Source organism: Orcinus orca, chromosome 1 (assembly GCF_937001465.1).
Source record: "Orcinus orca chromosome 1, mOrcOrc1.1, whole genome shotgun sequence".
NCBI classification, from domain to species: Eukaryota; Metazoa; Chordata; class Mammalia; order Artiodactyla; family Delphinidae; genus Orcinus; species Orcinus orca.
The window spans coordinates 211,793,701-211,819,047 of record NC_064559.1 but is presented as its reverse complement, the minus strand read 5'-3'; the positions used below and the strand labels follow the sequence as shown (position 1 = coordinate 211,819,047).

The following is a 25,347-nucleotide window of genomic DNA, read 5'->3' as shown; positions in this document are numbered from 1 at the left end:
GTGCCTCTCATTCCCGTGAAAGCAGGCAGGGACTCCAAGTGTTTTCCTCACTGCTGACCCTACGTGCTTACGTCGGGGTCTGACACTCAGCAGGTGCTCAGTGACCGTGAGTGACGCCGTCTAGGCCACGAGCCCCAAGTTCACACGTGCCCCTGAAGGAAGCCCTTGGGGACAGCAGACACCTGCTGCGTGGGCCGCCTGCCCTCAGCCCACACTTGGGAGGACTCATCAACGTCCCTGCGGCCTGGGGTGCCCTTGAGCCTGGGCACACAGACCGGCAGCAACACAGGAGGGCCCTGAAGTCACATCCCCCCAAGAATAGGTTCAAGGGGTCACTACGTGGTCCAAGGGGATGCTGACCAGGAAGGGAAACCAGGTGGGCTTCCAACGGGAGCCCTGCTCAGTGGTGAAGCAGACAGCAGTGGACTCTACGGCCATGAAGGGAGACACCGGCCATGCACGAGGACATGAATGCCTCTCATGGCTGCTGTGTGGCATGGAGGAGACGGGCACAGGGAGTAAACACTGCAGGGTCTCACACACTTAACACTAAGGGGCAGAGGACACCCGCGGTCACCTGGGGTCAGCACTGCTGACGGACAGGATGCACAAGGGACGTTTGACGTACATTTTCCTGCATATAAATTAGACCTAAATAAAGCTGATTAAAAAGAAAGGAAATGGGCAGCAGCCACGCCCACATGAGGAGGGGCAGGCAGGTGGGCTATGGGGGGTCAGGGCCAGCCACAGCGGGGCAGGGTCAGCAGACTGGTACTTGGTGGGAGGAGAAGTGAGCAAAAACACTGAAGGTAATGACAGACAGGTTCCATCTGTCGGAGAAGAAGTGTCCCATCAGACAGGGGAGATGAGGGTGCACCTCTGGTTCTGTTGGAGCTGGAATCACGGGTGTCACCTCCTGGTTCTAACGCAGACACACAGAGACATGCACATGCTTCCCAGTGGGGCCACCTGGTGCCCAGCCCTAGGTCCCTAAACACCACTCTCCCCTGTGAGAAACCAAGGCTCTGGCTTGGTCCGGACAACCGGCTAGGTCTAGGACTAGGGCGGACAGGAAACAAGTGGGCTACGAACATGTCGTTACCCCAGAAAGCACTCGAAGAACGACAGGGAGCCTGCTTGAAAGAGGTGCTAACTGGCCCAATTGGGGGTGACTGGAGCATCAAAATAAATAATGATGATGGGACTTCCCTGGTGGCACAGTGGTTAAGAATCCGCCTGCCAATGCAGGGGACACGGGTTCGAGCCCTGGTCTGGGAATGTCCCACATGCCGCGGAGCAACTAAGCCTGTGCGCCACAACTACTGAGCCTGAGCTCTAGAGCCCACGAGCCACGACTACTGAGCCCACGCACCTAGAGCCCGTGCTCCGCAACAAGAGAAGCCACCACAATGGGAAGCCCACGCACCACAACAAAGGGTAGCTCCCGCTCGCAGCAACTAGAGAAAGCCCGTGCACAGCAACGGAGACCCAATGCAGCCAAAAATAAATAAATTAATTAATTAAAAAAAAAAGATAGAGCAGGTTATAACCCACTGCATAGAACAGAAGTCGAAGAGTCTACACTGACACATAAAGAAACATGGGGAAGAGAACGCTGTTCCTTACAGCGGAACGCTAACTCGTACATCTAGAAGGAATTATGGAATTAGAAAATCGCCCTTTGGCAACCATCATCATAACTGATTCAAGCGAGAAGCATCAATAAATGCAAACACCGAGCGTGAAAGGGATGAGGATGGGGTTTTCCAGTCTCACAGTATGTACCACCAATTCCATGTTAGTTTCCAAAGGAAAAGCGTGACTCTGCATTGAAGAAACCCTGCGTGGGACTTCCCTGGTGGTCCAATGGGTAAGACGCTGCACTCCCAATGCAGGGGGCCCGGGTTCGATCCCTGGTCAGGGAACTAGACCCCGCATGCATGCTGCAACTAAAGATCTCACATGCTGCAACTTAGACCTGGTGCAGCCTAAATAAATAAATAAAATAAATATTAAAAAAAAGTGTAAACTTTAGGGACTTCCCTGGTGGTCCAGTGGTTAAGACTCCGTGCTCCCAATGCAGGGGGCCTGTGTTCGATCCCTGGTCGGGGAACTAGATCCCGCATGCTGCAACTAAGACCCAGCACAGCCAAATAAATAAATAAATATTTTTTTTAAATGTGTAAACTTTAAAACCAAAAAAGAAACCCTGCACACCCCATCTCGATCAAGTGACCAAAGTTCCCCCACTGGAAATGGGACCGGTGGCCATCGTACGCCTTGTTGGCGGGGGGTGGGGGGCGGGGGGCAGCACCTGGGGGATTCTAGACCACCGCCCCGAGGAAACATCACACAAAGGCAACTTGGGGGACAGTTCCTGGCCCGGATGCTTCAAAACCATCAAGGTCACGAGCGTCACGGGAAGACTGAGGGTCTTTCCTACTGGAGGTGGGGCGACGCCATGCAACCCTCCAAGTGTGAAGTGTCACCGGGATGGTGGGGAGAGCAAGGGAACACCAGGGGTTCTTGGTGCTATTTCTGCAACTCTTCTGTGAATTTGAAATTGTTTCAAAATTTAGAAGTTTTTTAAAAAACTAAATGGACCATACAGTGATCCGACACAGGCAGGGCCCCGGGGTCTCCGCGGCGCTGGTGGGGACCAGCCCGGTGCCGGCTGGTGCAGGGAGGAAGCTGCCATGTACAGGATTTGACACAGCACAGCAGTCTCCTCGCCGGGTGGGGGGAGTGCTCTCAGAAAAGGTGTAAAGCTCTTTTAAAAATCATGCTGGTCGTTCTTTGGAGGCTCAAAGAGCAGGAAAAAAGGAAAAAGAAGCTGATTTCACAGTTCCTGAGAACTCAGACAAACATGGAGGATGCGCAAAACACTTAAACGATGGAAAGTCTCAGCTACCTTTCAATCTTTAGGCAGCTTGAAAGTCAAACACAAAATGTCATTCTTCATCTTCAAACCCGTCCCTGCTCGACGGCCTGGACTTACACGCTGTCCTGCAGCACGGCCGTCATCTTCGCCTGCAGGTCCCCCTCGTTCCCCAGCTCTGAGCACGGGCGCTGGGACGCTGCCTCGAGGCGACCCACGGCTGCCCAGCAGAGGGCGAGTGGGTCGGGGCCTCAGGGGCTGCGGGCCTTCAGGCTCAGCGATGCCTTCGCCTGACCTTTCCTCTAAACTGGCCGACTCGAGGGCAGGGCTGCGGCCGAAGGAAGGCTTCTCCTGGGCCCACTCCGTTGATCTGAGCCCGCTCCTGCCCCCTCCCGCCCCCTCTCCACTGGCCTCTCATCCTTCCAAGGATGGGGAGCCAGCCCCCTGGTTGCCAGCCCCTCAGGAAGGACCCGCACACTCACCTAACGACTAGAGGCATCTCGGGGGCCAAAAAGCCACTGAGAGGCCCTCCTGGCCGAGCCCACTCTGAGACCTCCTACTTCACCTCCCTCTGCCCTCCCGGTCACCCAAGCCCAGTCACACTCTGAGGTGTAGCCACTTCGCGGGGGCGCTCAGATGAACAGGGTGGGTGGGCGGGCGCAGGACAGAGAGGTGCACCGCCCTGCAAGACACCCCTCTACGGTCAGGAGAGGGCGGGGGCATCTCTCGGAGGGCGGCCGGAGGGACACTGACCAGAGGGCTCTGGTCCGCGGGCACGTGACCTGGCGTCCTCGCCTGCTGCCCCGGGCCCTGCACTCGCCGCCCACCCCAGCCATTGTGCCGCTGTCCCTACCACTCACCTCCCAGCCTGCAGGTCCCCTCCTCAGGGAGGCCTCCCCTGGCCATCTGCCTCAAAGTGACCGCCCCTCCTGACTCGTGGCCACCTGACTCCTGATGTCCACTTGGGTTGCCCGATTCCCACACGGCCGGGAAGTGGGTCCGCCCCCACTCCCGTGCCCACCGGCCCCAGGGCCGCACCTCCGACCTACCTGTTGCCGGCGGCTCTCTCCGCGGCCGGGCCAGCTGCCACGCTCTCCTGCTGCTTGGCGAGGAGCCCCATCCTCCAGCGGCAAGCACGCAGCTCCTCCCTGAAAGTTGGAACCAGCGTCGGTAAGCGGCTCCCTGCACCCCAGGCGCTCCGGCCGGGGCGGGGCCGGCAGCTGGCACAGGCTCTCCTGCGGGCATCTCGAGCATTTAGGAGTAAAGTTTCATGATGTCATCAATTTGCCTTCAAGTTTCAACTTTTCTGTGTTTGAAATTTTTCTTCGCAGACATTGGAGAACACACTGCAGCGTCGCCGTCAATCGGACAGGAGTGGAGGGCGGCAAACGCCGCACAGATGGGCCGCGGCCAGAGCCCGGCCCGCCCCGCTCACCTCGTGTTCTGAATGAAAAGGTCTTTCTCTTCATGCAGCTGGTCTAGGTGGCTCAAATCCCTCCGCAGGAGTGAGGCCTGCATTCTGTCCTGGACGGCTGGTCTCTGCTTCCTCTTGTCTGCATTCTGCTCTTTCCCTGGACTTAACATGGAAAGGATGCCCGCTGCCATCCCGTGGGGAGTGCGTCCTGCCCCTCCCCCTCCCCCTGCCCCGGGTTAATTACCAGGAGCTTCCTGGGTCCGCCTCATTCTCAGCCTCCCCAGGGACAGAGCCCAGCACAAACTCCGGATCCTCCGGTTCATCTGTTTCTAGAAATAGAGTGAGAGTTAAAACAACAGAACGCAGATGGAGACCTTCAAGCCTGAAGTTCCAGGGTAAATCCTGACACACGCAAACTGGGCAATGATGGGATGGAGCAGTGGTTCTTAAAGTGTGGCCCAGGGAACCCTTCCAAGGGGTCTGCAAAGTCAAAACTATTTTCATAATAATAGCAAAACACTATTGTCTTTCCCACCCTTGTTTCATGAGCGTAGAGTGGAGTTTTCTAACGGCCACGTGACAAGATCTCAGAGTAGACTAGTCAAAGGCAGACGTGAAATGCAGCTGCTGCTCTGAAACCAGGCTCTTCAGGTTACATACAGCAGGTTCCTTATTGCCATTTGAAGCAATAACAAAAGACTGGGAAGCTACAGGCGGCCACTGAACTTCAAGGTCTCAGCCACGTGGACCTTTCTTCTGATTAAACAGAATAATACAAGCTACCTTTTTGAGAAAAAATATGAGTTTAAAAGATGTGGTCTCTCTGAAAAAAGGAAATTAAAGGGCAACTATTAAGCACATCGTTTGTCTTCTGTGCGTTGAAACGTGTCTTATTTGTGAAAAGACCTTTCTTAATTACCATCCTCCACAAGGGGGGCGTCGTCCAAAAGCTTCTTAGGGAACAGGCTGGCATCTTCTTCCATCTTGGGAGGCAGAAATTAGCTACAAAAATTTTTACAAAACATAGATGACACATTAAAAAAAACCTAAAAAACCGGATTTCATAAGCGTTAACAATTTCTCTTGTAAAAAGACATTAGGGCTTCCCTGGTGGCGCAGTGGTTGAGAATCTGCCTGCTAATGCAGGGGACACGGGTTTGAGCCCTGGTCTGGGAGGATCCCACGTGCCGTGGAGCAACTAGGCCCGTGAGCCACAACTACTGAGCCTGCGCATCTGGAGCCTGTGCTCCGCAACAAGAGAGGCCGCGATAGTGAGAGGCCCGCGCACCGTGATGAAGAGTGGCCTCCGCTTGCCACAACTAGAGAAAGCCCTCGCACAGAAACGAAGACCCAACACAGCAAAACTAAATAAATAAATTACTAAAACTCCTACCCCCAACATCTTAGAAAAAACAAAAAAAACACAAAACAAACAAACGAACAAAACAGCAAACCGTATTAAAAAAAAAAAGACATTAAGAAAACGAAGAGAGGCCACAGAATCTGAAAAAATATTTGCAGCACATACATGTAACAGAGGCCTGGCACTCAGATTATATATAAGGAACTCCTAAATAACAGCAATAGCAAGTCCAAACCCCAACTGAAAAGGCACAAAAATTTTAGAACAGACACGACGAAAGAAGATGCACGATGACCATAGGCTCATGGAACTTTGTAAACGTCATTAGTCACTAGGGAATCAAATCAAAACCATAACCAGACACCACTACACACCTGTTAGAACACCCCAAATCAAAAATACCAAATACGAAACCATAACACTAGATGCTATCCACATATACTCACCAGAGGACCCAGAAATCCTACTGCGAGGTATTTACCCAAGAGAAACAGAAGTATGTCCACAAAAACACTTGTACAGGAACGCTCACAGCAACCTTATTCACAACAGCCGCAAACTGGAAACAATCCAAATGTCCATCGTGATGAGAACGGATTCTGAGAAACGGATTCTGGCACATTCATACAAAGGAATAACAGAGATAAAGAGAGCGAAGTCTGATGCACGAGCACCACGGGTGAATCTCAGACACACCGTGCTAAGTGCAGGAAGCCAGACACAGAAGAGCACGTACGAAGCCCCAGAACACGCAGGACTAAAGGGCGATGATAGAAATGAGACGCAGCTTCTGGGTTAGAGGCAGGGGATGGGGACGGCGGGGGCTACGAGGAACTGGGGGGAGGACGGAAACGGTCTGCATCTTGTTTTGGGTGGTGGCTACACAGGTGTACACAAGTGTCAAACTCACACTAGTGAACATTTAATTTGCGTGCTCGTTACAGCGCGCACACGTTATCTCAATAAAACGCAGGCACAGAGTCCAGAGACAACTCCTAAGGGGTTTCACAATATTCATTACAGTTTGATAGTCATTTCGGGAACATTGGGAGATGCCTGTGTAGAGCTTGGTACAGATGTTGATATTAGATGTTGATATTAGATGTTGATATTATGGACGAGGTGCTGAAACTGTAGACCAGTTTGTTTTCATTGCTGAATTTAGCAACTGCTCCAGAATAAGTCACTGAAAAATATTTTCAAAGCCTAATAATGTTTCCTTGATAAGTCATTAATAAATCAATGCCAGTCATTTATTTTTTAAATGCTACAAAAAACCCCTCTGTGCATTAAAGCCCTGAGAGGCAGAATTTTGAGGCATCTTGTAAAATACCAACAATATTCCTCCCAGTTGAAGACAGCTCTTAGTCCACCAGCCTGCGGATGGTGGATGCGGGGCTTTCAGAAGATGCTTGCAAAGTGGTCCAGCCTGTGCTGCCCTGGGCTCGTGAGTTCCATGCGCTCATCACATCGCGTGTAAAACACAGTGTAACCAACGCCCCCCGAGGGTGACACTCTGCTAAGAGGAGGGACGTCTCACACAGCTCCACCTGCAGTGACAACATCAAACCACACACGCCCTGAATGTCCCGCTAAAGACGGTGGTTCCAGACAGCGGGTCCCTGACCCCCTTCAAATCCTCACTAGGACAACCGTGGCAGGATTCAGTGTTTTCAGGACATGAGTCTACAAGGATGAGGCAGACGTGAGAGGAACAGTGGGAACACAACAGGAGCCAGTGTGCGGAAGGGCACGTGGTGAGGGGCCCCAAGGCCCCACGGGCATCGCACAACCTGGGGGTCAGGAGCCGGGCGCCTCTGACGTGCGGGTGAAGTGGGATCAAACACAGAGATTTGCTAAAATGTGCTTAAGAAGCACGTGGACCTTCTGTTTGAGAATTGGCTGGCCAGTGTGCAAATAACCAAAAATGCTGGGAAAATTGTATTTTAATTGTCTTAAGGGTCTTGAAGAATTGACATGATGAAATTATCAGGTCAAAACCTAAGTGAAGACAAGAATACAAATAGATGAAGTGACCAAGCTAAAGAAAAGTGTCTTATCAACCACCAAAAACAACAAAAATCTAACTTTTTACTATTTTTTAATTTATTTATTTTTGGCTGCACTGGGTCTTCGTTGCTGCCCGCGGGCTTTCTCTAGTTGCGGAGCGCAGGGGCTACTCTTCATTGAGGTGCGCAGGCTTCTCATTGCAGTGGATTCTCTTGTTGTGGAGCACGGCCTCTAGGCACGTGGACTTCAGTAGTTGTGGCGCATGGGTTAGTTTCTCTGCAGCATGTGGGATCTTCCCAGACCAGGGCTCAAACCCGTGTCCCCTGCATTGGCAGGCGGATTCTTTTTTTTTCTTTTTTTTTTTTTTGGTACGCGGGCCTCTCACTGTTGCGGCCTCTCCCGCTGTGGAGCACAGGCTCCGGATGCGCAGGCTCAGCGGCCATGGCTCACGGGCCCAGCCGCTCCACGGCACGTGGGATCCTCCCAGACCGGGGCATGAACCCGCGTCCCCTGCATCGGCAGGCGGACTCTCAACCACTGCACCACCAGGGAAGCCCACTTTTTACTATTTAAAAGAGAATTCTAAAGCAATAACATACAAAAGCACTGCATTTTCAAAGTCAGACAAAGATGCCCTATATAGAAACTGTAACAGGAAGCTGGTGGCGTTGTCTAGAAACAGACAAAAATACTTTAGGCAAAAAGCAGTAACAGCAGTAAGAGGGTCAGGTCATCACCAGAGGCTCAGCTCACCAGGAAGATACAACAGTGGTAAATCCACGTGTATTCAAACGCATAGCCACTAAATAAACAAAGCAAAGACGGGCAGAACAAGGAGAGTCAAAAGTACAAACTCTAGTGGGAGGTCTTAACACGCCTCTCTCAGGAACTGACAACAAAACCAGATAAAATAAGTCATTAATGACACACATTTAAACAACATCATTAACAAACTGAACCCCACAGACATACATGGAACAGAAACAACTATGGAAATTTAAGTGCTCCCCTAAACCATCACACAGAATATTTACAAAAACTATCTACCGGCCCCAAAGCAGGACTCAACAAATTTCAAAGAACTAAAATCATACGAAGCTTATTCTCTGAGCAAATTAATTAGCCCAAATCAATAACAGATAGAGAAAAGCAAAGCAGATGGGGAGCAGGAAGAGCCCTGAGCTCACCTTCTCCCGTGGACACAGAGAGAATCACCCTATCACAGAGCAGCTAGTGACGAGAAAGAGCAGGAGCTTAGAAGAAAACACCGTCTACACCTGAAGCTGTACAGGAGGACTCCCAACAGGCGGGGCAGGAGGGGCAGAGCCGCGGTGCAGTCAGGACCCAAAGCCCCAGGTGGGTAAGCTGAGCACGGGAGGATAATCACAACCGCAGAGGGGCGCCCCAAGGAGTCAGGGTCCCCAGCCTGGGGGCCCTGCACCACGAAGTTGAGCCGGAAGAACATCTGGCTCTGAAGGTGAGCGGGGCTTCCTTCCAGGGGAGCCAGAGCGCCGTGCAAAATAGAGACGCCGCTCTTAAAGGACACAAAATCTCACGTGCTCAGGGCCCAGGACAAAAGCAGGAAATGGAGAGGAGCCTGGGTCAGACCCACCTGCTGATCCTGGCAGGGCAGCTCATCCTGGGGACACAGACACTGGTGGCAGCTCTAACACAAGGACACTGGTGCTGCCAGTGCCATTTCAGAACCCTCCCTCTGGCTTATTAGTGCCGGGACCTGCCCTGCATGCCAGCCTGCAGGCACCAGTATGGGGACGCCTCAGGCCAAGCGGTGAGCTGGGCAGGGGCATAGCCCCACCTGCCAGTAGGCTGGCTGCCTTAAGACTCGCTGAGCCCACAGCCACCCCAGGACCTCGTGCTGTCCACCCGAGGGCCCAGGACCCAGTCCCACTCACCACTGCCCAGCACCAGCCCCGGGACCAGCGTCACCCACTAGCAGGCAGCACCAGCTCCAGGACGCCCTGGACCCTGGCCCTGCCCCCCAGTGGGCTGATACTCCTACTCCAGGACTCCCAGGCCACTTACATCAATGGGCAGGTCGTCCACACAGAAAATCAATCAGGAAACACTGGCCTTAAGTGACACATTAGACCCAATGAACTTAATTGATCTATCTGGAACATTCCTTCCCCAAACAGCAAATACACATTCTTTTCAAGTATACGCGAAACATTCTCCAGGACAGATCACATGCTAGGCCACAAAACAAGTCTCAATAAATTTAAGAAAGTTGAAATCATATCAGGCATCTTTTATGATTACAATGCTATGAGACTAAAAATCAACTACAAGAAAAAGACTGCAAGAAACACAAACATGTGGAGGCTGAACAACATGCTGGTATGCAACCAATGGATCACTGAAGAAATCAAAGAAGAAATCAGAAGAATTCCTGGACACAAATGAAAATGAAAAGCGGATAATCCAAAATCTGTGGGAGGCAGCAAAATCAGTTATAAGCAGGAAGTTTATAGCAATACAAGCTTCCCTCAGGAAACAAGAAAAATCTCAAATAAACAACCTAACCGTACACCTAAAGCCTAACCCTAAGTAGAGACAGCAGAACAAACGAAACTCAAAGTTAGTAGGACAGAAATCATAAAGATCAGAGCAGAAATAAATGAAATAGAGACTTTAAAAAACAATCCGAAAAATCAATGAAACTAAGAGCTGGTTCTTTGAAAAGATAAACAAAATTGACAAACCTTTAGCCCAACTCATGAAGAGAAGAAGGGAGAGGGCCCAAATACAGAAAATCAGAAGGGAAAAAGAAGTCACAACCAGCAATATAGATCAATGGGACAGGACAGAAAGAAAAATAGAACTACCATACGGGCCAGCAATCCCACTCCTGGGCATACACCTGGAGAACACCATAATTTGAAAAGATACACGCACCCCCAATGTTCATTGCAGCACTATTTAAAATAGCCAAGACATGGAAGCAACCTAAATGTCCATCAACATATGAATGGGAAAAGAAGATGTGGTACATATATACAATGGAATATTACTCAGCCATAAAAAGGAATGAAATAATGCCATTTGCAGCAACATGGCAGGACCTAGAGATTATCATACTAAGTGAAGTAAGTCAGACAAAGACAAATGTCATATAATATCACTTATATGTGGAATCTAAAAAAATATGGTACAAATGAACTTATTTACAAAATAGAAACAGACTCACAGACTTCGAAAACAAACTCAAGGTTACCAAAGGGGAAAGGTGGGGGGAGGGAAAAATGAGGAGTTTGGGATTAACATATACGCACTACTATATATATACAATAGATAATCAACAAGGACCTACTGTACAGTACAGGGAACTCTACTCAATATTCTGTAGTAATCTATATGGGAAAAGAGTCTGAAAAAGAATGGATATATGTATACATATACCTGAATCACTTTGTTGTACACCTGAAACTAACACAATATTGTAAATCAACTATACTCCAATATAAAATAAAAATTAAACTAAAAAAAAGAAGTTACAACGACACCACAGATATACAAAGGATCATAAGAGATTATCACAAAAAATTATTAAAAAAAAACCTCCAAACAAACAGAAGTCCAGGATCAGATGGCTTCACAGGTGAATTCAACCAAACATTTAAAGAAGAGTGAACACCTAGCCTTCTCCAACTATTCCAGAAATTTGCAGAGGAAGGAATGCTTCTGAACTCTTTCTGCAAGACCAGCATCACCCTGATACTAAAACCAGACAACAATATCACAAAAAAAGAAAATTATAGGCCAATATCACTGATGAACATAGACGTAAAAATCCTCAATAAAATATTAGCAAACTGAATCCAACAATACATTAAGAGGATCATACACCACGATAAAGTGGGATTTATACCAGGGATGCAAGGATGTTTCAATATCCACAAATCAATCAATGTGATATATGACGTTAACAAATTGAAGAATAAAAATCATATGATCAGGACTTCCCCAGTGGTGCAGTGGTTAAGAATCCACCTGCCAATGCAGGGGACACGGGTTCGAGCCCTGGCCAGGAAGATCCCACATGCCATGGAGCAACTAAACCTGTGCGCCACAACTACTGAGCCTGCGCTCCAGAGCCCATGAGCCACAAGTACTGAGCCCGTGTGCCACAACTACTGAAGCCCGCGCGCCTAGAGCCCATGCTCCACAACAATGAGAAGCCTGCGCACCACGACGAAGAGTAGCCCCTGCTCACTGCAACTAGAGAAAGCCCGCGCGCAGCAATGAAGACCCAACGCAGCCAAAAATAAATAAATAAATAAATTAATTTTTTAAAAGGCCATCAACTGAGCGGCAGATGATGTTTGCAAATATATCCAATAAGTGGTTAATATCCAAGATATATACAAACTCATACAACTCAACATCAACAAACTGAACAACCTGATTAAAAAATGGGCAGAGGATCTGAAATGATGTTTTTCCAAAGAAGATATAAAAACGCTGGCCGAATACGGAGGAAAGGGAACCTTCCTGCACTGCTGGTGGGAATGTAAAGTGGTGCAGCCACTGTGGAAAACAGTATGGAAATTCCTCAAAAACTTAAAAATAGAACTACCATATGATCCATCAATTTTACTCCTGGGTATTTATCAAGGAAAAAAAACCCAAAACACTAATTAGAAAAGATATATGCACCCTTATATTCATTGCAGTACTATTTACAATAGCCAAGATATGTAAGCAACGTAAGTGCCCATCAACACGTGAATGGATAAAGAAGATGTGGTATATATACACAAGGGAGTACTACTCAGCCATGAAAAGAATGAAATCTTGTCATCTGCAAAAATATGGATGGACCCCGAGGGCATGATGCTTAGTGAAATAAGTCAGATAGAGAGGCCAGTGCTGTGTGACGTCACGTATGTGGGATCTAAAAACCAAATGAACAAACGCCATAAACAGAAACAGAGTCATAGATACAGAGGACAGACAGGTGGTTGCCAGAGCGGGTGGGAGTGAGAGGGGGAGAGAAATAGGTAAGAGATATTGGAAGGTACAAACTTCCTGCTGAAAAATAAACAAGTCACAGGGATGAAATGTACAGTGCGGGGAATATAACAATAACTATATAGTATCTTTGTATGGTGACCTATCGTAACTACACATACCCTGTGATCACTTCGAAATGTATAGAAATATCGAATTATTATGTTGTGTAACAGGAACTAACATAGTGTTGTAGGCTAATTATATTTCAAAAACAAACAAAATCATAGAAAAAGAGGTCAGGTTTGTAGTTACCAGAGGCGGGGGATTGGGGAAGGGGGAATTGGATGAGGGCATAAAAACGTACAAACTTCCAGTTATAAGATAAATAAGTACTAATGATGTAATGTACAACATGGTAAATGTAATTAACACTTTGTATGTTATATATGAAAGTTGTTAAGAGGGTAAATCCTAAGAGTTCTCATCACGAGGAAGAAGTTTTTTCTATTTCTTTAATTTTGTACCTATATGAGATGATGGATGTTCACTAAACTTATTTTGGTGATCAGTTCATGATGTTTGTATGTCAAATCATTATGCTGTACACCTTAAACTTATACAGTGCTGTATGTCAATTATATTCCAATAAAACTGGAAGAAAAAAATCAAATCAAAAACTATAAATTCACCTTATTTTTTGAAAATAAGAAACATACTTCTAAATAACCCGTGGGCCAAAGAAAAAAATCATAATGAAAATTATAAAATGTTTTTAACTGAGTTATAATGAAAATATCATATATCAAACTGAGTGTAGCCAAGGTAGAACAGAGTGAATTTGTGATCCTAAATGCTCATATCAGGAACAAGACAGGCTAAGTATTAATGTGCTAAACATGCAACTCAAGGGGTTATAAAGAGAGCTGCGATATAAACCCAAAGAAAGTAGAAGAAAACAAAAAAGATTAGAAATTAATGCTGCAAGACAAACATGTGATAGAGATGTTCCTCAAAGCCAAAAGTTTGTACTTTTAGAAGATTTATAAAACTGACAAACCTCTAATGAAACTGATAAATAAAAAGAGAAAGAACAAATCATCCATATAAGAAGAAAAGGGTCTCTAACTACAGATACTACAGACATGAAAAAATGTAAAAATGTCATGAGCCACTTTACACCAATAAATTTGAAAATTTAGACAATGGACAAATTATTAGAAAAATATTACTAACCAAAATTGTTTCAAGAACAAAAAATAGAAAACTTGAAAATTCCCACAGGCGTAAAAGAAATCCCATCAAGAGTGAAATAAGGGGACTCCGGGAGGGCTCACACCAAAGAGAACCTCCCAGAAATGCTGCTGCCAGTGTCCCTGTCCTCACGGTGAGGCACAGACACCCCCCGCCTCTGCAGGAGACCCTGCAACACTAGCAGCTTCCATGGACCCCTGACTGCTGCTTGAGGAGAATTGCCCTGTGGATTTGACTGACCAATGATTGTGATATAAGCAGTTTCAGGTGACTGGCCCAGCAGGAGTGAGAAGAATTTATCTTCAGTATAAACTTCATTATTCCACAGCGTCTCTTCATTTGCCTGGGAGGTAAGAATATTGAGACTCAAGGAGATAAAGCAATGGAGTATTTTCACTGCTCAAATGTAATGATGCCATGATTTTGATGGAGTGTTGACCACCCCTCATACACTGCTTTCTTCACCCAAGTGCTAATTCCATCTTATGAGACGCTGTGTCCTTTCCTGGCTGAGGAAACGAGGATATACAGTGAGGGCAGACAGCAGAAGCAAGAAGAACTACAATCCTGAAGCCTGTGGAACAAAAAACACATTCACAGAAAGACAGACAAGATGAAAAGGCAGAGGGCTATGTACCAGATGAAGGAACAAGATAAAACCCCAGAAAAACAACTAAATGAAATGGAGATAGGCAATCTTCCAGAAAAAGAATTCAGAATAATGATAGTGAAGATGATCCAGGACCTCGGAAAAAAAATGGAGGCAAAGATCAAGAAGATGCAAGAAATATTTAACAAAGACCTAGAAGAACTAAAGAACAAACAAACAGAGATGAACAATACAATAAGTGAAGTGAAAACTACACTAGAAGGAATCAATAGCAGAATAACTGAGGCAGAAGAATGGATAAGTGACCTGGAAGACAGAATGGTGGAATTCACTGCCGTGGAACAGAATAAAGAAAAAAGAATGAAAAGAAATGAAGACAGACTAAGAGACCTCTGGGACAACATTAAACGCAACAACATTCACATTATAGCGGTCCCAGAAGGAGAAGAGAGAGAAAAAGGACGAGAGAAAATATTTGAAGAGATTATAGTCTAAACTTCCCTAACATGGGAAAGGAAATAGCCACCCAAGTCCAGGAAGCGCAGCAAGTCCCATACAGGACAAACCCAAGGAGAAACACACCGAGACACATAGTAATCAAATTGGCAAAAATTAAAGACAAACAAAAATTATTGAAAGCAGCAAGGGAAAAACGACAAATAACATACAAGGGAACCCCCATAAGGTTAACAGCTGATTTCTCAGCAGAAACTCTACAAGCTAGAAGGGAGTGGCATGACATATTTACAGTGATGAAAGGGAAGAACCTACAACCAAGATTACTCTACCTGGCAAGGATCTCATTCAGATTTGATGGAGAAATCAAAAGCTTTACAGACAAGCAAAAGCTAAGAGAATTCAGCACCACCAAACCAGCTCTACAAGAAATGTTAAAGGAACTTCTCTAAGTGGGAGACACAAGAGAAGAAAAGGACCTACAAAAACAAACCCCCCAAAATTAAGAAAATGGTAATAGGAACATACATATCGATAATTACCTTAAACGTGAATGGATTAAATGCTCCAGCCAAAAGACACAGGCTTGCTGAATGCATACAAAAACAAGACCCATATACATGCTGTCTACAAGAGACCCACTTCAGACCTAGGGACACATACAGACTGAAAGTGAGGGGATGGAAAAAGATATCCCATGCAAATGGAAATCAAAAGAAAGCTGGAGTAGCAGTACTCATATCAGATAAAATAGACTTTAAAATAAAAAATGTTACAAGAGACAAGGAAGGACACTACGTAATGATCAAGGGATCAATCCAAGAAGAAAATATAACAATTATAAATATATATGCACCCAACATAGGAGCACCTCAATACATAAGGCAACTGCTAACAGCCATGAAAGAGGAAATCAACAGTAACACAATAATAGTGGGGGACTTTAACACCTCACTTACACCAGTGGACAGATCATCCAAAATGAAAATAAATAAGGAAACACAAGCTTTAAATGACACAATAGACCAGAAAGATTTAATTGATATTTATAGGACATTCCATCCCAAAACAGCACATTACACTTCCTTCTCAAGTGTGCATGGAACATTCTCCAGGATAGATCACATCTTGGGTCACAAATCAAGCCTCAGTAAATTTAAGAAAATTGAAATCATATCAAGCATCTTTTCTGACCACAACGCTATGAGATTAGAAATCAATTACAGGGAAAATAACGTAAAAAACACAAACACATGGAGGCTAAACAATACGTTACTAAATAACCAAGAGATCACTGAAGAAATCAAAGAGAAAATCAAAAAATACCTAGAGATAAATGACAATGAAAACACGATGATCCAAAACCTATGGGATACAGCAAAAGCAGTTCTAAGAGGGAAGTTTACAGCTATACAAGCCTACCTCAAGAAACAAGAAAAATCTCAAATAAACAATCTAACCTTACACCTAAAGGAACCAGAGAAAGAAGAACAAACAAAACCTAAAGTTAGCAGAAGAAAAATCATAAAGATCAGAGCAGAAATAAATGAAATAGAAACAAAGAAAACAATAGCAAAGATCAATAAAACTGAAAGCTGGTTCTTTGAGAAGATACACAAAATTGACAAACAATTAGCCAGACTCATCAAGAAAAAGAGGGAGAGGACTCAAATCAATAAAATTAGAAATGAAAAAGGAGAAGTTACAGCAGACACCGCAGAAATACAAAGCATCCTAAGGGACTCTATGCCAATAAAATGGACAACCTGGAAGAAATGGACAAACTCTTAGAAAGGTATAACCTTCCAAGACTGAACCAGGAAGAAATAGAAAATATGAACAGACCAATCACAAGTAATGAAATTGAAACTGTGATTAAAAATCTTCCAACAAACAAAAGTCCAGGACCAGATGGCGTCACAGGTGAATTCTATCAAATATTTAGAGAAGAGCTAACACCCATCCTTCTCAAACTCTTCCAAAAAATTTCAGAGGAAGGAACACTCCCAAACTCATTCTATGAGGCCACCATCACCCTGATACCAAAACCAGACAAAGATACCACAAAAAAAGAAAATTACAGACCAATATCACTGGTGAATATAGATGCAAAAATCCTCAACAAAATACTAGCAAACAGAATCCAACAACACATTAAAAGGATCATACACCATGATCAAGTGGGATTTATCCCAAGGGTGCAAGGATTCTTCAATATACGCAAATCAGTCAATGTACTACACCATGTTAACAAACTGAAGGAGAAAAAACATATGATCATCTCAATAGATGCAGAAAAAGCTTTTGACAAAATTCAACACCCATTTATGATAAAAACTCTCCAGAAGGTGGGCATAGAGGGAACCTACTTCAACATAATAAAGGCCATACACGGCAAACCCACAGCAAACATCATTCTCAATGGTGGAAAACTGAAACCATTTCCACTAAGATCAGAAACAAGACAAGGTTGCCCACTCTCACCACTATTATTCAACATTTGGAAGTCCTAGCCACGGCAATCAGAGAAGAAAAAGAAATAAAAGGAATACAAATTGGAAAAGAAAAAGTAAAACTGTCACTGTTTGCAGATGACATGATACTATACATAGAGAATCCTAAAGATGTCACCAGAAAACTACTAGAGCTAATCAATGAATTTGGTAAATTTGCAGGATACAAAATTAATGCACAGAAATCTCTTGTATTCCTATACACTAATGATGAAAAATCTGAAAGAGAAATTAAGGAAACACTCCCATTTACCATTGCAACAAAAAGAATAAAATACCTAGGAATAAACCTACCTAGGGAGACCAAAGACCTGTATGCAGAAGACTATAAGACACTGATGAAAGAAATTAAAGTTGATACCAACAGATGGGGAGATATACCATGTTCTTGGATTGGAAGAATCAATATTGTGGAAATGACTGTACTACCCAAAGTAATCTACAGATTCAATGCAATCCCTATCAAATTACCAATGGCATTTTTTTACAGAACTAGAACAAAAACCTTAAAATCTGTATGGAGTCACAAAAGACCCTGAATAGCCAAAGCAGTCTTGGGGGGAAAAAACGGAGCTGGTGGAATCAGACTCCCTGACTTCAGACTATACTACAAAGCTACAGTAATCAAGACAATATGGTACTGGCACAAAAACAGAAGTACAGATCAATGGAACAGGATAGAAAGCCCAGAGATAAACCCATGCACCTATGGTCAACTAATCTATGACAAAGGAGGCAAGGATATACAATGGAGAAAAGACAGTCTCTTCAATAAGTGGTGCTTGGAAAACTGGACAGCTACATGTAAAAGAATGAAATTAGAACACTCCCTAACACCATACACAAAAATAAACTCAAAATGGATTAGAGACCTAAATGTAAGACTGAGCACTATAAAACTCTTAGAGGAAAACATAGGAAGAACACTCTTTGACATAAATCACAGCAAGATCTTTTTTGATCCACCTCTTAGTGTAATGGAAATAAAAACAAAAATAAACAAATGGGACCTAATGAAACTTAAAAGCTTTTGCACAGCAAAGGAAACCATAAACAAGACGAAAAGACAACCCTCAGAATGGGAGAAAATATTTGCAAATGAAGCAATGGACAAAGGATTAATCTCCAAAATATATAAACAGCTCATGCAGCTCAATATTTAAAAAAACAAACAACCCAATCCCCAAATGGACAGAAGACCTAAAGAGACATTTCTCCACAGAAGACATACAGATGGCCAAGAGGCACATGAAAAGCTGCTCAACATCACTAATTATTAGAGAAATGCAAATCAAAACTACAATGAGGTAACACCTCACACCAGTTAGAATGGGCATCATCAGAAAATCTACAAACAACAAATGCCGGAGAGGGTGTGGAGAAAAGGGAACCCTCTTGTACTATTGGTGGGAATGTAAATTGATAGAGCCACTATTGAGAACAGTATGGAGGTTCCTTAAAGAACTAAAAATAGAACTACCATATGACCCAGCAATCCCACTACTGGACATATACCCAGAGAAAACCATAATTCAAAAAGACACATGCACCTCGATGTTCACTGCAGCACTGTTTACAATAGCCAGGTCATGGAAGCAACCTAAATGCCCATTGACAGACGAATGGATAAAGAAGTTGTGGTACGTATATATGATGGAATATTACTCAGCCATAAAAACGAACGAAATTGGGTCTCTTGTAGAGACGTGGATGCATCTAGAGACTGTCATGCAGAGTGAAGTAAGTCAGAAAGAGAAAAACAAATATTGTATATTGACGCATATATGTGGAACCTAGAAAAGTGGTACAGATGAACCAGTTTGCAGGGCAGAAATTGAGACACAGATGTAGAGAACAAACATATGGACACCAAGGGGGGAAAGTGGCGGGGGTGGCGGTGTGATGAATTGGGAGATTGGGATTGACATGTATACACTAATGTGTATGAAATGGATGACTAATAAGAAAAATAAATAAATAAATAAACAAACATTAAAAAATATTTTTTTTTAAAGTCAAATATGTTCCCACCAAGAAAATCCTAGGCTCTGAGGCTTCCCTATCAAGTTCCATGAAACATTTGAGGTTCAAAATGTTCCAGTTTCACACACTTTCTTCCAGGAAAGAGAACCAGAAGGTCCACTCCCTGGTTTGTTTCGTGGAATCACTTAACTTTTGCTATGAGAGCCTGGCGGTGACAACAGGGAAAGGAAAACCACAGACCAGCCTCACCCTTGAGGTGAAGTACCACCAGGCTAAAGCCAGCAACACGTAGACAGGATGACACATCACGACGAAGACGGACTTGCTTAGCATTAGAAATCAAGTCAACTCACCACACGAGCAGACCAGAGAAGAGAAATATACAATTGACTCAATGCAGGAAAAGACATTGATGAAATTCAACATCCCACTTACACTTTTTAAAAATGTAGCAAACTGGCGTTAGACTTCTTTAATGTGGTAAAGAATGTTTGCCAACAATAATCCACAGGAAGCGTCATACTTAATCATAACATTATTACGACTTCCCTGGCGGTCCAGCGGTTAAGACCCCGTGCTTCCACTGCAGGGGCGTGGCTTGGATCGTCCCCGCAAGCCGCTCGGCGTGGCCAAAAGAAAAAAAATCATAAACGTTAAAAGCATTTCCTTTAAGACTGAGAACAAAACAAGGATGCTCTCTGAAGCCACTGGGCCTCCTGACTGGAACAAGGAGAGAAGAAAGAAGTACAAGGCATGAGGAGCGGAAGGGGAGACAGTTGTTTTCAGATAACACGATTGTGCATGTAGAAAGTCCAAATGAGTACAGAGATAAATTGTTAATGTTATCGAGACAATTTAGTGATGTTGCTAGATATAAATTCGGTAATAAAAATCAATGATATTCCTGTTTATCAGAACAAATAATGAGAAAGCAAGATTTGGAAAACTTATTTACAATTACACCAATAAATATGAAGTACTTGGGAATAAATACAAGAAAAAGGGAGTAGGACCCCCGATGAGAAACGATGAAGCCCCGTCCCCGTCAGGCGACGTGAAGTGAGACCTAAAGAAAGGATAAGTGGAGTCAATGACCCAGGTTCTTCAACAAATGGATGCCGTGGGGGGAAAGGGAAGCGGAGCTGTTCTGAATGTAAAAGCCGTGAGAGACAAGTCAACCGCATGCAAGGGGGGGTTCTGGTTTGGAACCTGAGTCAAGCGAGAAACTGTAGAAGACATTTCTGAGGTAACGTGGGAAAATGAACACCAAGTGGTATTAGATTTTATTAAGAAATCAATGTTAACTCGGCTGGGGTTGATAATGAATTTGTGGTTATGCTAAAAATAAGTTCTTTTCAGTTAGAATTGTGTACTAAACAGTTTACGGGTGGGGCTTCCCTGGTGGCGCAGTGGTTGAGAGTCCGCCTGCCGATGCAGGGGACACGGGTTCGTGCCCTGGTCCGGGAGGATCCCACATGCCGCAGAGCGGCTGGGCCCATGAGCCATGGCCGCTGAGCCTGCATGTCCGGAGCCTGTGCTCCGCAACGGGAGAGGCCACAACAGTGAGAGGCCCGTGTACCACAAAAAAAAAAAAGAGTTTATGGGTGAACTATTACACCTGGGGTTTTCTCTGAACTACATCAGCCAAGCGCTACAAGTGAGAAGCAGTAGAAACTCCAGGATTGACTCGATTCTGGTGACCACTGAAGGGGGGCTCGGCGCCCGACAGTTCATAGGACCACTACGTGGTGAGTTTGAAATTGTCCATAACAAAAACCTAAAAAAGAATAAAACCAATATAAATAAATCAATGGAGAGGTGCATGTTCACGTAATGGACACTCAATGCTGTCAGGATGCCAGTTCTCTCCAAATTGCTCCACAGAGGCATTAAAAACCCCCCAAACTCCGACAGGGCAGCGTGTGCACACGTGTGCAAGCGGCGGGCAGGGAATGCACATCTCAGTCCACATGCTAAGAAGCTGCGTGTCCACCCTGGAAATCAGTTCCTTGGGGGCCAAAGCCTCACAGGTGAAGAGCAAAGCTGCTACGGTGAAGGCGGAGGGGCCTTCATGCCTTCAGGTTTTCCTAAACAAGACATCAAAAACATTAAGTCACAAGACGAAAAGCTGGCAGAGTCTCGTACACTTAAAAACTTTGGTTCAGGTGACACCCTAAGGAGAGTTTAAGAAACACTACAGATTAGAAGATAAATGCAACACATTTCCCAAAAGGTTTACCATCAAGACATGCAAGGAACATCGTCGGCTCAACAGAGAAGGTGGGCAGCCCAACAGCAAAACGGCGAGACCATGACAGGCAGGTTACAATAAAGGACGTTCAGATGGCTGGATTCATGCCTGTCTTCCTGGCATTAGTAATAGTGCTCCCTGTAACTCTTAACAGAGTCCTGGCCAGATGATGAACTGTTTCTTGGTGATCAACCTCATTTGTAATCAGGGAAATGCAGAGTAAAGCCACATACTATTGTTACACAGCCGTCAGACTCGGTAACACCTTCCGAGCCTGAGTATACCAGGTGGCACAAAGGACACGGAGCAGTGGGGAGGCGCACGCCCTAACGGTGGGAGGGAAAACCGGGACAGGTGCTTTGAAAAGAGCTCAGCACTGTATCGTAGTTAAATATATACACGCCCTCTGCGCTGGTATCCTATTGCTGCCGCAGGAAATTGCCGCACACTCAGGGACTTAGCACAGGTGTATCATCTTACAGTTCCGGAGGTCGGAAGTCTGAAATGAGCCCCACTGGGCTTGTGGGCAGGGCTGCCTTCCTTTCCGGAGGCTCTGGGGGCGGGCCCATTTTCTTGCCTTTTCCAGTTTCTAGAGGTCACCCACGTGCCTCGGCCAAGGCCCCATCCTACCAACTTCAAAGCCACTACCGTCAGGTGGTCTTTCTCGGGCTGCTTTCTTTCTGGCTCCCCTCCGCCTCCCTCCCCACTAGGAGGGCCCTTCTAGGTGCGCTGGGCTCACCAGGATAACCCAGCACAATCTCCCATCTCAGAGTCAGCTGACCAACAGCCTACATTCCCAGTGCCTGTAACCTAACACATTCACGGGTTCCAAGGGTCAGGACACGGCGGTCTCCGGGGGCCATTATTCTGTCTACCACGCCCTCTGACTCAGCAATTCCTCTCCTAGGTGTTTACCCTACAGAAACTTAGATGCTGTATTAGTTTCCTGGGGATGCCGTAACAAAGTACCACAAACTGGCTGTCTTAGAACAACACAGAAGTATTTTCTCATAGTTCCGGAGGCCAGAAATCTGAAATCAAGGTGCCAACTCCCACTGAAGTGCTAGGGGAGGATCTATTCCAGACTTCTCTGCTAGCTTCTGGTTCCCGGGCTTGTGGCAGCGTAACTCCAATCCATGTGACAGTCTCCCTGTGTGCGTGTCTATGTCCAAATTCCCGTTTATAAAGATGTCTGTCATATTGGAGGAGGGGCCACCTTCCTCCAGTATGACATCGTCTTAACCAATTACATCCCCAATGACCCAATTTCCAAATGAGGTCATATTCTGAGATACGGGGGGTTAGGATGTCAACATATCTTTTTTTTGAGGAGACACAATTCCACTCCTAACACACATAGATACCAGGAGCCATAACGAGACCCCAGAGAGCAGTGTGCGTAAGAGCAGTAACTACGGAAACAACCCACAGCCATCGGCGGCAGAACGACTGTGAGATCCACACCGCGGCGAGCCAGCTGGTGATGGAGGTGACGACCCACAGCTCGTGCAGCAGTGTGGATGAGGCTCTTACACACAACCGAGAGGGAGGAAGACACAAGCACAGGCTGCCTTTCTTCTCCCCCTTCCGCCCCAGGTGGGCCTGTGAAACAGGGTCCACAGTGGCCCAGACTGGGTGACAGAGCCTGAGTGGAGGAAGGCAGTCAGTCCAGTGTCGGGTATGAGAGCCCGAGCGGGGGGCGGGGGGAGGGGGTAGGTGTCCACTGTGTGCGCCACTGGCTCAAGCCCGGGAGGGATGACATAGCTTCAGAGCCTCAAAGTACTGCCCAACAAAATACTCGTCAGTTACAAAGGGCAAGGCAACTTCCCAGGCGAGACGCTGGCAGATACCACCTTCATCAAGTGATCAAAGCAAACTCGTCACTAATGTGACAAATGGACCACTGTGAGCCACCTGACGGGATGGAACGAGCAGAGAGTGACACGTGGCCTCACTTCTGTGGCTTCCCTGCCAAAGACGCATAATGGGAATCTGATCACGAGGAAACATCAGACAAACCCAGAGGGGCTTTCTACAAAGTCACTGGCCTAAACCTTCAAAAGTGTCAGGGTCACGAAGCCAAGGAAAGCCTGGTGAATGTTCTGGAATGAAGGAGACTAAAGCACCACGATGACTGCTCAGTGCAGTGGGGGGTCCCAGACCGGACCCTCTCGGGTTTGTGACTTTATGGGTCTTTGATGGTCGTGTGTGGTTATGCTGGAGATTGTCCTTATGTGTAGGAAATGCACACTAAAGTATCTGGAGGTGACAGCGCATCACGCAGGCAACTTATCCTCAACTGCTCCAGGAAACACGTTTTTTATGTTGAACTTGCAACTTCTACATAAATTTGGGATTGTTTCAAAAATTAAAAAAGAATATATACAGCATTTTCCCATTTATATAAGGTTTAAAAACAGGTGAAACAATATTGTTTACAAACGGTAAAACTAAAGAAAATCAAGGAAATTAGAATCAGAAAGTCAGGCTATGGTCACCGGGGAAGGGTCTGCGTGGGGCATGGGCGGGGTAGGTTGACTTGGGGTGCTGACCAGGTTCAATTTCTGGACTTGGGTAGTGACTAGTGATGCTGGCTTTATAACCAGTCCTTCAGCAGTACCTGTGAGTGTACTCGCCATCGGTCTACAGGGATAACCCATCAGGGAATTCTTTGGACTGTGGGTACCAGAGCCGGTCCGCCCATCACCTGCTTCAGTACTTGGCTCACGGCAGATGGTCAAGGAGTGTTTGTCAGATACATAATGTGAGCACGTAAAACGACGGAAACAAATAATAGAGATTTCCAGAAACAGGTAACCATTAAAAACCAAACTGAGATGACCTCGGAATTCCTTTCCTCTGCCCGGACCCTCAGCGTCCCCTCTTCTTACCAGCCGGGCTGAGCCCTCGAGTTTTGCTCAACGGTGTCCTAGATGTGAAAGGACAACATCGCAACGTCCGCGCGGAGCCGGAGCAGAGCTCAGAACCCAAGCTTCACGGCCCGCTGGGGTCCCTGAGAGCGGCCAGGGGCGACCCCCACTCCCCGCACTAGCACTTATTTCTTGGGCAGAACTTCCACGATGAAGGCGCTGATTTGTGCCTGAGGGGGCGGCTAAAGTCCTCGACCCAGCTCCAGGCTCCGGGGCCAACGGACCCACCTCTCCTCAGACCCGCCGGGGTACGAAGGGCGCGCGCTCCGGGCGGAGAAGCTGCTCGGCTGCGGCTGGCTGCGCGGTTTGGAGCGGGCAGCTCCATGGCAACGGACGGCTCCACCGCGGTGTGGGGGTGCCCGCGCCCCCCTTCCCCGCTCGCGCGATGGCTCGGTCCGGCGGCGCGCCCCCTGCGCAGGCGCAGTAAGGCCGAGGCGGCCACTTGCGTCTCGAGCGCGGGAGGGAGGCGGGGGCGCGCAGCTCCGGGTCGCCGGGACCCGGGCGCTGGCCGAGGCCGAGGCCGCGAGCGGAGGGTCGCGGGGGCACCCAGGCCGTGGCGGAGGAGACCAGCGCTGCTCGGTGGACCGAACGGCGCGCCAGGCTGCCTCCCCTGGTTTGGGCCAAGCCGGTCGAATTTCGGATTAGTTGTCAATTTTAAAAACAGGAGAGTTCACATAAAATCGGGGTTCCTCACTTTTCTTTTCGAGATGAGAG

The 25,347-nt window shown here is 46.3% G+C and overlaps 1 protein-coding gene and 1 non-coding gene across 2 annotated transcripts in view; one reads left to right on the top strand and one right to left on the bottom strand.

Annotated features, from left to right (window-relative positions):
• The window catches only part of CFAP74 (cilia and flagella associated protein 74), a 78,526-nt gene extending 53,600 nt beyond the window's left edge, over nt 1-24,926 (bottom strand). Inside the window, exons 1-5 of the mRNA XM_049696341.1 lie at nt 24,595-24,926; nt 5,212-5,294; nt 4,537-4,621; nt 4,314-4,454; nt 3,928-4,026 (exon numbers count right to left, since the gene is read on the bottom strand). Coding sequence (XP_049552298.1) covers nt 3,928-4,026; nt 4,314-4,454; nt 4,537-4,621; nt 5,212-5,275 — 389 coding nt within the window. The 5' untranslated portion in view covers nt 5,276-5,294; nt 24,595-24,926. The remainder of the gene's footprint in view (nt 1-3,927; nt 4,027-4,313; nt 4,455-4,536; nt 4,622-5,211; nt 5,295-24,594) is intronic.
• TRNAG-CCC (transfer RNA glycine (anticodon CCC)) lies at nt 1,853-1,925 on the top strand. The gene has a single exon. It is a non-coding gene; the product is annotated as a tRNA-Gly (tRNA).
• Nucleotides 24,927-25,347: the final 421 nt, after the last annotated feature.